Consider the following 13,164-nt stretch of genomic DNA (forward strand, 5'->3'; position numbering starts at 1 on the left):
AATAATAATAAAGTTTATCAGGTAAAAACTGTCCTCATCTCGCCGTGGTCAGTAAAACAAAACAAAACATTTACCACTAGAGAGCGAGTGTGACAGAGTCTGGATTAGGCCTACACAAGGCACAACTTCCAGAAACGTTTACAATATAACAACAACAACAACAACAACAACAACAACAACAACAATAATAATAATAATAATAATAATTCCAAAATAAACAAGACAGTGTTGGTGTTGTTGATGTCCTTACATAATTTGTAAGCTTTCTGCAATATTGAAATTGAACAACAGTATTGAAATTCCTAAGACAACAACAACAACAACAACAACAACAATAATGATAATAATAATAATAAAAATAATGCCAGTGTACTTATTGCAAATACACATTACCTTAGGCACAAGAAATAATCTCAGTAATTCATTTTATTTTGACCATTATCCAGAATGTGGACTGAGAGAGAAAAAGAAAACCTGCACACTGTCATTTATATACACTTACATGACCTTCATCAAGAGATATATAGAAGATTTAAAACAATAACACAAAAACAAACAGACAATCAAACAAATAAAGTCAAACTCAATACTTGTTACTGTATATGTATTTCCTTTTGTGTATGCATTTTCTGTGTCATAATTACATGAAAAACATATGCCAGTTGTTAAAAGGACAATTATTTCGCTATTTATCTTTAATCTTATTGTCATGTTGATGAAACCAGTTTGAGACTTTTGCTTTGTGACTGGTGCGTTATCATGCTGCAAGCAGCAAACAGAGGATGTAAATTGTGGCCATAAAGGGAGTCACATGGTCAACAACAATACTCAGATAGGATGTGACATTCAAACAATGATTGATTGGTATTAAGGCCGTATTCAGACCAAATCAGACTTGCTACCAACGCTCCGTCTCTTCATTCACTCTCTAGCTTGCTTGACCATAGCTGCTCTGTTTCTCTCCCTCTCAATTTTCAATTTCAATTTAATATGCTTTATTGGCATGATGTTGTGGATCAAACATGTTGCCAAAGCAAAAAGTTACATATAAGCAATAGAATATGAAATAAAAGAAAAGAGAAAAGAAAAGAAAAGTAAAGAAGTAATTTACATAGAAACATATCTTTCTTTGTGACATGCAGTAACACATTCTCCTGCCAGCTCTACTGTAGTGCTGTCTTCTCCTGGTAGGGTTTGAATCAGTCTGTCTTTTGGGAGGGTGAGAAGGTGTGGGATTTTCTGGTTGAATTTGAGGAAAAAATCTTCTCTCATTTCTTTGTATTTTGGACAACTTGTGAGAAAAGGAATTTCTGTCTCAACTTCTCCTGTTCAGCAGTGAGTACAAGTTGTCTTTGTTCTTTCTAGCCATTGTCTCTTATGGCAACCAGCTTCTATAGCGAGTTTATGATCACTAAGTCTATATCTAGTTAAGGTTTGTCTTTTCACAGGATGTATTTTTGGGGTTAAATATTGGGCTAAATGAAATTCTCTGTCCAGTGAATTATAGCATTCTAGTGTATTTATTGATTGTATTTGTGTTTTCCACTGCTTGAAATATCTGTTTATTATCTTTGTCTATTTGTTTTACTTGTGAGTTGGGAATTATTTTCATAGCATCACTTTGACTCAGGAATATGATTTTCTCATTTGTTCCATTCCAGGTATTTTTAGCTGGGTTCAGACAGTTTTGCTGTTCTAAATATGCTCTGTGATGGTGTGAATCTGAATCTGACGCTATCAAGTGTTTCAACAATTTGATTGTTCTTTAATTAATGGGCCCCAAACTTGACTTCCATATAAAAGGATTGGCTCAATAACACTTTGGAAAATTTTAATTGCCCAATTTTCACAGTAATCATGGAGTATGTTCAAATGTTCTTGCATTGCATGTTCTGTTTGTGATAGCAGTAATAGGTCATCTGCATAAAAAAGACACTTAACTTCCTTTCCCTCTAGGTCCAGTCCTGGGGCTGTAGAGTTCCCCAGTAGCTTTGATAATTGGTCAATGTATATGTTGAAAATTGTTGGGGATATATTACAACCTTGATGGACCCCACGGCATTGTTTGAAAAATTCTGTTCTTTTTTGTTCAATTTTTACAGCACACTCATTTTCTGAGTACTTGCATTTAATTAAATCATATACTTTGCCTCCAATGCCATTTCGAAGTAACTGGTAGAAAAGACCATTGTGCCAAATTGAATCAAATTCAAAATCAAATCATTTTTTTTGGTGTACATGATTTTGGATTAGAGTATGGAGAGTAAATATGTGATCTGTTGTTCTATGTTTGGGTATAAAGCCAATTTGGGATATATTTAGTATGTTGCTTTCAATCAAAAGCTTTTATCCAAAGCGATGTACATATGAGACTGATACAACACAAGCAGGGATCTAGTCAGGAGACAACAACATGAGTAAGTGCTATAAAGCTTAAGTTTGAGTCTGATAGGATGTAGGCGGTGCACTGAGGCGATCCATACAGTGCACAGATTGCATAGAAGCAGATTTTTGGAAAAATTTTTTTTAGTTTTGTCTTCTTGTTTTTTCTCTACCTTCAATCCATTAAATGCAGAGGTATTCACGAAAGAGCTGGGTCTTAAGTCTTTTCTTAAAAATTGAGATGGACTCTGAAGATGGAACAGATTTTGGTAACTCGTTCCACCACCGGGGAACTACAGAAGAGAAGAGTCTAGCTACTGACTTAGGGCCCTATTGTGGTGGTGGTACTAGGTGCCCAGTAGAGCGTAGTGAGAGGAAGGGAGTGTAGACCTGAATGAGGGAGTTCAGGTAGGCAGGAGCTGTTTTAGGTTCTGTTTTGTAAGCAAGTGTCAGGGTTTTGAATTTGATGCGGGCAGCAACTGGGAGCCAGTGGAGGGATATCAACAGTGGGGTGACACTGACTGTTTTGGGCTGGTTGAAGACCAGACACGTTGCTGCGTTCTGGATCATCTGCAGAGGTTTGAACGTACATGTGGGGAAGCCTGCCAATAAGGAGTTGCAGTAGTCAGTGCGTGATATTACAAGAGCCTGTACCAGAAGTTGTGCTGCATGTTCAGACAGGCAGACAGATTGTCTCCGTTTTTAAAAATAGGAGTAATCAGTCCCTTGTTCCAAATTGCAAGATATATGCCACTTTTTAATTCTAAATTTAATAATTTTAGTATAGCCAAGTTTACTACTACTGTGTTTCAACATTTCTGTTCTGATACAATCAATACAACAAGCCTTTCCATTTTTAAGATCAGCCAGTTTTTCTTATAGCTCTTCCATTGTGATTGGATTGTCCAAAGCATTTTGGTTGTCCTTTATTGCATTTTCTATTGATTTCAATGTATCAACTGTGGACATCTGATGTGTGTTAAAACCATAGTGTTCTGGATTTTGATATAAATTTGAGAAATAGTTTTTCCAAACATTGCCATTCTGTATTGCAATGGTATCTTTATATTTGGTTGAATTCAATTTTCTCCACAGGTTCCAAAAAGAGTTTTGGTCTATTGCCTTTTTCGATTTTGAGTAATTTGTCATCTGTGTATTTAGCCTTTTTTTGTTGATAATTTGCTTGTATTGTTTAAGGGCTATGTGGTATTCATGACGTAATTCTTGGTTTTCAGGGTCATTGTGTTTCTTGTTTGACAGGTTTTTGAGATGCTTTCTGAAAAAGGAACATTCACTGTCAAACCATTTTTCTTTTGCTTGCTTTTTGTTTGATTTGGGGTTTGGTCTCTTCATTTTGGGTTCTTATGCCAGTTTTATAAATATATGATTCAAATCTTTTGTGGCCATATTAATGCTTGCTTTTTTTAGGTATTACATAGAAACATAGAAAAGTTTACATAGAAAGTCATCTAGCATGTTTTGGATGTTAGTGATGTTAAATGCATTGGTGTAATCGGTGAGACTTCTCTGTCCATTTGTAGTGTTTTGGGAGGGGTAACAGGTTGTCATCAGCGGTATGTGTCTGGTTATGGGTCTCTATTTTTTTCAAGTACACTGTTAACTGATTGTGGTCTGATATGGGATGTTGTGGTAAAACTGTGAATGCATTTATGTTTTCTGAATGTATATATATGTGATTACATAATCAATGACACTATTTCCCAACACAGAGCAGTAGGTAAACCTGCTCAGGGAGTCACCTCGTGTCCTACCATTAACAATGTATAATCCCAGGGCTTTGCACATTTGTAAAATTTCTTTTCCACTCTTATTCACTATGCTATCATAGCTATGTCTTTGTTTTGTCACAGGGGTTGGTATAGAGGGGATACATCTAAATGATTTTTATCATCTGTATCAATAAAATCATTCTCCTTGCCAGTTCTGGCATTAAAATCCCCACATAACAACACTGAGCCAAGCGACTGGAAGTATTTTTTTCTGGAGTTCATGAAGGTATTCTTCTGAATAATATGGGGAGCTTGAAGGTGGTAAATAGATTGCACACAAATAAATATCTTTAGTGTTTTCAAGAAGTCCTTTGCTGATTTTTAGCAAAATATGAATTTTCCCTTTTTTCACTAGTGATATATAATTGTGATGTTCTCATTTATACCAAATAATAATTCCAGCAGATTGTCCTCCATTTTTTATGTGGGAATATTTTAAGGAGGGTAGACTCAGTTCAGTGTAGTTACTTGGGCAGTTTGGTGTTATTGTGTCTCTATGTTTCATATAAGATAATAAGATCAATGTTGTTTATACTGTTTATAAATTCAGGACTTCTAGTCTTCAGTCCAAAAGTTGAAGAGTTCAATCCCTGAATATTCCAACTACTAATTGAAAAGGATGCTATTCTCTCATTTAAATATGTAGTGTTTCACAATAAAGCATTCAAGATACAACCAAACACATTTGTGTTTCTGTACAGTACAGTACTAAACTGTAACAGTACCAGATGGCTAGTTTAACTTATTAACTTTGTGACAAATTAATAGATAATGTCTCTTAACTGCTTTTGCTCTGTAGGAACCTTTGTTCTGGAAGCAACTGCAGCGTAGGTGTCTCTCTGTGTGGGGAGCTCTTTATGGAGGGAGTATGACTGTAGCAGTGGCTGCTTATGAGGATGATCTTCTTCATGTTGGTAATACTGTTGCTGAGTCTGTTTCTGCCACTGGTGATAAGACAGCTGTGATCGAGGGAGCTGCTGCTGGTGAAGGGCCCAGTGTCGATGGTTGGTGGTGAGGGTATAGCTGCTGATAGTGGGGATGCTGCTGCTTCTGCTGGAGGTCACTCTGGTGCTCCTAGAGAGGCTGGTGGTCTCTGTGGTGCTCCTGGGGAGGGTGGAGGTCTCTCTGATGCTCCTGGGGAGGGTGGTGGTACCTCTGGTGCTCCTGAAGAGGTTGGGGGTTTCTCTGGTGCTCCTGGGAGGGCTGGTGGTCTCTGTGGTGCTCCTGGGGAGGGTGGAGGTCTCTCTAGTGCTCCTGGGGATAACGGGGGTAGCGTTGCTGGTGTTGAGCTTCTCTGTTTAGAGCTGTCTCTTTGATGATTTTGGCAAAAAATTTTAATCCTCTGTGGCTGAGATGGATGTGATCATACAGGTGCTGGTAACTTATTCTACTGTGGTGTGCCACGTTCATGTTAGGGAGTTGAGTATAGCTCCTGAAGATCTCTGAGTTATTGGTGTTGATAATATTATGGGGAATGTCTGATTGAGGAATGTGGATATTGTTACTTCTGCAGTTGGGAAGTCCTCAGTGGCTGTTTTTGCCAGCTGCCATAGTGCTGTGGGTATATCACTGTTTCTCCGGGTGAGGTCATTTGATCCAGTAAGGATGAGGATATGTTCCACACCTACAAACTTTCCACTGGTCAGGTGTTCCATGGCCTTCTCTGTGTTGGGGCTCCAGAGTTTCACAGATTTTTTTCTCTGAAAACAGATGTGTCATACTGATGTGTTTCCCATTGGAGTCTCAGAGAAACAAGATTTCTTTGTGTGTGGATATGTTGACTCTGCTGTCAGGTTGGATGTCAGCAGAGATGTGTGTCTGTTTCTGAGGGCTTTGGAGGGGTGGGTGGGCTTAGAGTCAGAGGGGTAGAGGATATTGAGGAGGTTCAGGGGTTAGGAAGGAGGGGAGGGTTGACTTTAGGGGGAAGTGAGATGATGCCTGAGGGACAGGGAGTGGGAGGGTTAGTAGGAGTGGAGTAGAAGGGGGAAGAGGTTGGTGATGATCCTCTTCCTGTAGTGCTTGCTGTGGTTGATGTTGGTGATTTCCTCTCTTATTGTCCGGACTATCATCCATGATTTGGTCCCGTTGCTGGAGGATCAAAGTGTGGGTCTCATTTTGTGGTTGGTCATTGGTGGTTTTCTGATGCAGGCTGACAAGAGTTCTCTCTCTGAACTCCCTGAATTCTCTGAATTCCCTCTCCAACACTGAAGGTCCTTCTTTGAGAGTCTTTAGATTGTTGGAGAATCTAGGAGTGGTCTAAGGAGAGAGAGTAACTGAGGGGTTGTTGGATTTGGTGAATGTCTCTGTCTTGTTTTTGTGGTCTGCCTCTAAGTGTGCTGATTTTTCCTTCTCTTTCACTTCAGCTTTCATGTTCTGGAAATTATGTCGAAAATTATCCAGGCAGTTTTCTGACACTTGGACTATGACTGTACCATTATGATAAACATTAATGGTCAACATTGGGCAGGTTGTGTCTCCGTCTTCATAGACAGAGATTTGTTTTCCTTTGCTGATTCCATTCTTCTTTGTGTACATGAAGGCTTCTGTGAAAGTTGCGTGCCATGCATTTGGTTCGTGCATGAAGAACAGCAGATTTGTCTTTACTTTTCTGTTTTCTGTTATTGTAAAGTCTGCAATGACTGTCTCAGGTGACTCCTTTAGGATATTTAATTTGAAAGTATTTTTGGCCTTAACAGATGTGATGTGACTTGGATACAGTATCTCACATCATATACTGGGGAGTCAAGAGGCAGGACTCACAAGCTGCAGGTCTTTCGAAAAGACAGAAAACAGAGTGCTTTATTGCATTTCAGTATTGTCCAGCAGAGGGCACCTTAAACCTGCCGATACTAAGTAGGCTAACAAATAGTCATTAGTTTTCATGAGGTGCAAGTGGAAGGGAGCTTTTTCTTTTTCTGACACAACTAAAAGACTTGTACAAAGTTAATACAAAACAAACAAACAAACAAACAAACAAACAAAAACACCAACTGGACAATCACAACCTGGAGCAGAGCCTTGGGTGTGGAAAATTCATGTCACAATGAAAATCAATTATTTCAGTATACAGACTAAAAGCAAAATAATTGTCCTTTTAACATGTGTGTTTTGTATAATTATGACACAGTAAATGCATACAGAAAAAGAAAATGCATACATATAATTTGTATTATATTTGACTTTTTTATTTAGGCATTGTAAATCTTTCACAGTAAGAAACCTGATTAAGGTAGTGTGACTAAAAAAAGTGAGCAAAAGTGGCTGACCGACCTCTTGAAAACTGAATAATTTGAATATGAATAACCTGCTGTGTCCATATCATTATTTGCTCCATGAGTGCAGGGGAAATTCAGTCTCATCCTGAACATCTGAATCATTTCACTTGTGAATGTCTTCAAGGCCATTATGGCCATTAAAGATGGACGAGCTGCTCTCTGATTGATCTGCTGTCCTTTTACCTTATTCTTCCCAAGAGACTTCAAACCAGATATATGAAAACATCCAATTGTTGTCCACAAAGAGGTGTTCTTTTACGCACGATGGGTTTGCTGCTCATCAAAAAGTCAAATCCACCAAGATAATAAATAAATAAAATAAGAGGCAAAGTGATGATGATTTTTAAGCGTTAAAAATCTCAATTTTTCTCAGCTCACTATAGAATGAACTATTGAGTGTCTGTTACATAGGGATAAGGGAATGAGGCGTTATTATGGACCCCAACGCATTTCTTGGCAAGACATGCCCTGCGTAGCATTCAAGCGCTAGGAGGAGAAGCCAGGTGTCCATGCTCGTGCCGCTAGCCTGGCCCGGGCCAGAGAATTCTGGCTGCGACGCGGTCGCTGGAGCTGATCACGGCCACCCTACTCAGATCCCACTAGACGCGCCGCAGCGTGTTTCAGCAGCATCCCAGAAGAGGCTCCCCGCTCCACTCTGCTAAGCATACTTGCCTAATCTGTTTTTGATGGGTGCTACGTCAAGCTGCAAAGAGCAGATCGAGCTGGACAGGAAGTCATACAGAGGAACGGCATAGAGCATCCAGTCAATTTTAAAAATAAAACACCCTGTGCAAACTCCCAATCGTATATCACATCACTACATCAACATTATGTTATAACCGGCGGCACCAGGCCAGAAGTCGGTCAGAGGATATGTGTCACCATGGAAGACGAGAGGTTATTCTTGGAAGTGGAAAATCACAAGATTTTATGTCACCACTGCTGCCATGACTGCCCTGGTCCCTGGCCTCCTCTCCATACAGAGGAGTGGCTCTCTTTGCTCTAGTGCTGCCGGAACGAATGCTCCACTTATCAAACGCTCCCGGTGGGGAATGATGCTGTGACGCTTTGCGGAGGATGGAACAAATCGCGTCACGCCGGAACGCGAATCAAGGCGTCAGGAAATAGCAGGCTAGTGGTGCGAGCATGGGTCCCTGACCAATCCTAGCTCGAGGGTCACAGCTAACAGCTAACAGTTTGACTTGTCATAGTAGGAGATTCACGGTTGTTACTGATATGATACCCCAAATGCCCCAGTTAGCCATGACAGTATCACAGAGAGTACGCACAATACCAGAACCTTGAACCCAGAGCTGCTAAATAGGATTCAGCCATTTTATTATTTACTCCTTTGCTTTTACTTCTGTGACATGTTAAGATATCTTCTATCCGACCTATTCTCCCTTCCTGAAACTGATCTTTGTTTAAATATGAAACAAACAAATGACACAATGAAGCCTCATGACCTTTGCTGTGCTTTGAACATTGGGGACATAAGATTGTAATCTTATGTCCCTCTTAGATTTGGATGGGTTAATACACAAGAATTGACTCATTTTCAGAAATCAAGGCATTTATTGGATTAAAGTAGACAAACAATAGACATTTGGCTTAATCACATTAAAACTAAAAAATGTCATTTGAATATCACCATGTGGCACAATAATCACAAGATGAAAGGAGCGACTTGAGTATTGCCTTTAGGATTATGTCTTTGTCTCTAAGTTTGAGGGCCTTATTATTTTAAAAGTACATGGACTCCTGTTCATTTTTAATGTGATCTGTTCTTAAAAAAACTTTCTGTTAGACTTGATATTACAGGAAACTGGGGTTTAAAAAGTTAGGTAAATTAGGTCATTAGATTCAGGAAGTAGTGCATTAATGCCAGCACTATGAAAGAACTGTATATGGTGTGTGGTCCATTACCTGATAAAGAATCAATCCAAACATTACACGGCCAATCGCTACTAACAGAATAATGGGATTATAAAAATACTGAGTTTTATGTTAGCCAAATGGTAAAGCATCCACAATAACCAGATTGGATCCCAGCTAAGGGTCTAAATTTTCCCATTACTGCTGTAAAGACAGATGGTGAGTGCATAGTGGAAGTGCTCTGCTAAGAGGGCAGACAGAGGGAAAGCTGTCAGTTGTTAGTGATGAAGACTTTGGAATGTATCTACAGGGAACTGTTGAAAAAACAGTGGATATAGTCAGTTAACTCTCTGTTGATAAGAAAATGTGAGGAAAATCCCTACTGTTCTACAGCTCAGAGTCAAACACACACACACACACACACACACACACACACACACACACACACACACACACACACAAAACACACTATGTATAGAGCCAAAACTACACGTTTTAGGAGTCAGGAGTCAGCATTTGGAAAAAATGGTTGTGTGACAAAAAGAATTTCAACTCAAGACAGAGTTTGTGCAATGTCTTTCACCGTTAATAACTAAAAGACGCCAAAGCTGTAAAAAGCCCTTCACTGGTATCCACTACTTGCAATTGAAATGTAGATTTACTCAAATAAATAAATTATCAGTTGGAGTGTCCAAGGAATAAGGCTATATTCTACTAAAGGCATGTAAGTACTCATTTTCAGTGTTTTAATTTGAGTTTTAACCATTGGTGTAGAGGTAACACTACAGCGTGTGGGTGAGGCTGCAGGCAGAAGCAGATGCCGCCTCCCCATGTTTTCCCCATTAACTCCGTTATGCAGTCTGCTTGGTGGAGTTGGAAGCCTGACAGATGTAGAATAGGCTACTGTCAGGGCTGGACTCACCAGGCCAGGTTTCAGTGAAACACAGGGCAGCAGTTAAAAAGCCTAAAATATCCCTGCTTGCTCTGTTGAGGAGCAGCAGTTCATCTATTTTGTTGGACAGAGAGCTGACATTCACCAGATGTCACCAATTGATTACTAGATTTTATGAGTTCAAAGGATTGATTCTTGATGATTTTTATTCTTGATGATTTTTGTTTTATGTAAAAGTTGATTTATATATATATACTCTTGGTTTCCTGTGTGAAAGAATGATCCTGTAATGTACATGTTGTTTCTATTCTGTAGATGGAGTCTGACGGTCTGTAAATCTGCGGCACTATTTGGAGTGAGCCCTATTACCATCTTCAAAGTGAAGGCAAAGTTCCATATAAGGGGGGATGTTGGAGACAGGCCGTGAAGTGGGCATCCCAAGAAGACAACACCCCAAGAAGACCGTTTCCTCACCCTGTCAGCACTAAGCTGTTTTCTACACATTTGCAGTCAAGGTTTGCTGGATAATATGGCTGACGACTCTCTGCCCAGACAATCCGGAACAGGCTGCACGCAGCCAATCTCCAATCTCATAGGGCTGCCAGGACGCCTGCCATGACTGCCCCCTTCACCGTCAGGCCCGTTTGCGCTGGTGTCTGCAACACGTGCACTGGAACCTGAACATATGGAGAAACGTTATGTTCAGCGATGAGTCCAGATTCTGCCTACGGCAGTTGGATCCTAGGGTCAAAGTGTGGAGAAGACATGGAGGATGCTATGCTGATTGCTGCACCAATAGAGTAACATCTTTGGTGGAGGCAGTGTGATGGTGTGAGGCGGCATCTCCTTCACTGGAAAAACGAGGCTTGTCATCATTGGAGGCAATCTCAATGCAGAGAGATATCGAGATGAGATTCTGCAACCAGTGGCAATCCCATATCTCAACAGTCTGGGACCAAACTCTATCCTCCAGGATGACAATGAACGCCCGCACAGAGCGGGGTTTATCAGAGACTACCTCCAGAATTTGGGAGTGGAGAGGATGGAATGGCCTGCCAGCAGTCCTGACCTCAACCCCATTTAACACTTGTGGGATCAGCTTGGGCGTGCTGTGCATGCCAGAGTGACCAATACAACCACGTTGGCTGACTTGCGACAAATGCTGGTTGAAGAATGGGATGCCATCCCACAGCAGTGTGTGACCAGGCTGGTGACCAGCATGAGGAGGAGGTGCCAGGCTGTTATGGCTGTGTATGGTTCTTCCACACACTACTGAGGCTCCTGTTTGTTAAATGAATAAATTGTTAAATTGCCAATATATCTTGTTTCTTCAAACTTCAATCATCCGATCCACCAAACACAGAACAAGAGTCAATGACAGAATAAGCTGTCTGGCATTGGCAGAGAAGATTTGACATATTTTTCATGGGTGCAACCCACATACTCAGCTCTGCTGCTCATCCCACAAACGCATGTTCCTTACAAATGTGGCACCATTTAAAAGGGAAATAAACAGGCTTTCCAACAGTATAAGATTTATTGCCAAGAAACATTGTTATAACAAAGAAATAATCTACCAAACACAAATTTCATTACTTTTTGTGCTATGTTTAGACCAGCAAACCTGTCTTCTTGTCTTTGAGAAGCACGATCCACAGCTATCTCACCAACCTGTTTTATCCACCACCCCTGAACCTGGGACCTGTGTTGGCCTGGAACTGAAAGAGCTGTTTTTGATCCAGGTCCAAACTCTATAAACTGTATTTTCTTCTGAGTGGGAAAAATAACCTAAACTGGTGCTTTAAATCAGACCTGTTTTATCAAACTAGGCTCATGATGTAAAGTAAAATTAACATGGCTGCTGCCCACATGTTACTTTTACAATAATTTTAAGTTTTATTGTCAGCATGGCATGTTTTTAAATCTATCAGCATACTGATATAGTAACTGCAGCTGGTTCAACCTACAATCAGTTTCAAGTTTTAGCCACATGTATTTTCGCTTGGGTGGCTCAAATGAACAGAGGGCAGGAATGAAGTCTCTCTTGTGTGACCTTCAACCACTGAGGTCACACACTCAATTCAACCACTGCTTTTGCCTTCCAGGGGCGTTGTGTTCAATCCTGCAGGACAGACATTCAGCTGTTTTCAATCAACACACACACTGGGACAGTAATCCCACTCTCAATAGTTTGTAGTGTAAAATGGTTTGACGAAAGTGCTCAGGCAGCTGTTAAGAATTTGTCCAGCAACAGGAGATGCTTCATACAGTTTGTTTGTTAGAGTACATCTCCTTTCATGTGTCTCCTTTGCTGTAAGTCCAATGTTCACTCGTAAAGAGTGTTCTAAGGAAGCCTTTCACATACTGTTCCCTGGACATCTTTGCAGTCTGCTTTAGATATCACTGTATTCTATTATAACAAAACATAATCAGTTAGTCAATCAGTATCTGTCTTGGCTGTGGATGTCCCTGGTCCATTTGATCATGGTCTCTGGAGATCGGTAGAGGAAGATCAGTTTGGAATAAAGTTCCTCTTCCAGCTCCAGCTCTCCTGTCTCACGCACCTGAAACAAACAGAAATTTTAGTTTGTGGAGGAGGATTTCAAAAAATGATTTTCCAGGACACTTCCAATAACAGGGAAATTGCCATGTGTTTTTGTGGACACATTAGGAGAAGGAGAAAGGAGAAAGCAAGCCCTTGCCAATGATAAAACCAGGGGAATATTCCAGATCTCTCAAGAACAACTTGTTGATATGTGTGTGCAGTATGTGTGTGTTAATATTCACACATTAAACACTGACCAGGAAGATGTCCGTGCAGAGCTTCAGGATGCGGTCCACACAGGGCAGCTCCTCAAACATGATGGAGTGGGAGATCTCACTGAAGAAGCCACGTACAAACTTTCCAATGACTAGGACCACAGACACATACAAACCCATGATCCTGTGA

At 40.3% G+C, this 13,164-nt stretch overlaps 1 protein-coding gene across 2 annotated transcripts in view; it reads right to left on the minus strand.

Annotated features, from left to right (window-relative positions):
- Window positions 1–11,751: 11,751 nt before the first annotated feature.
- The window catches only part of piezo1 (piezo-type mechanosensitive ion channel component 1), a 171,888-nt gene continuing 170,475 nt past the window's right edge, over window positions 11,752–13,164 (minus strand). For both annotated transcript variants that reach the window (XM_044372289.1, XM_044372287.1), the window contains exons 53-54: window positions 13,017–13,158; window positions 11,752–12,778 (exon numbers count right to left, since the gene is read on the minus strand). In XM_044372289.1, the coding sequence (XP_044228224.1) occupies window positions 12,656–12,778; window positions 13,017–13,158 (265 nt within the window). In that variant the 3' untranslated portion in view covers window positions 11,752–12,655. The remainder of the gene's footprint in view (window positions 12,779–13,016; window positions 13,159–13,164) is intronic.

This window comes from Thunnus albacares, chromosome 14, assembly GCF_914725855.1.
Source record: "Thunnus albacares chromosome 14, fThuAlb1.1, whole genome shotgun sequence".
Taxonomy (NCBI): Eukaryota; Metazoa; Chordata; class Actinopteri; order Scombriformes; family Scombridae; genus Thunnus; species Thunnus albacares.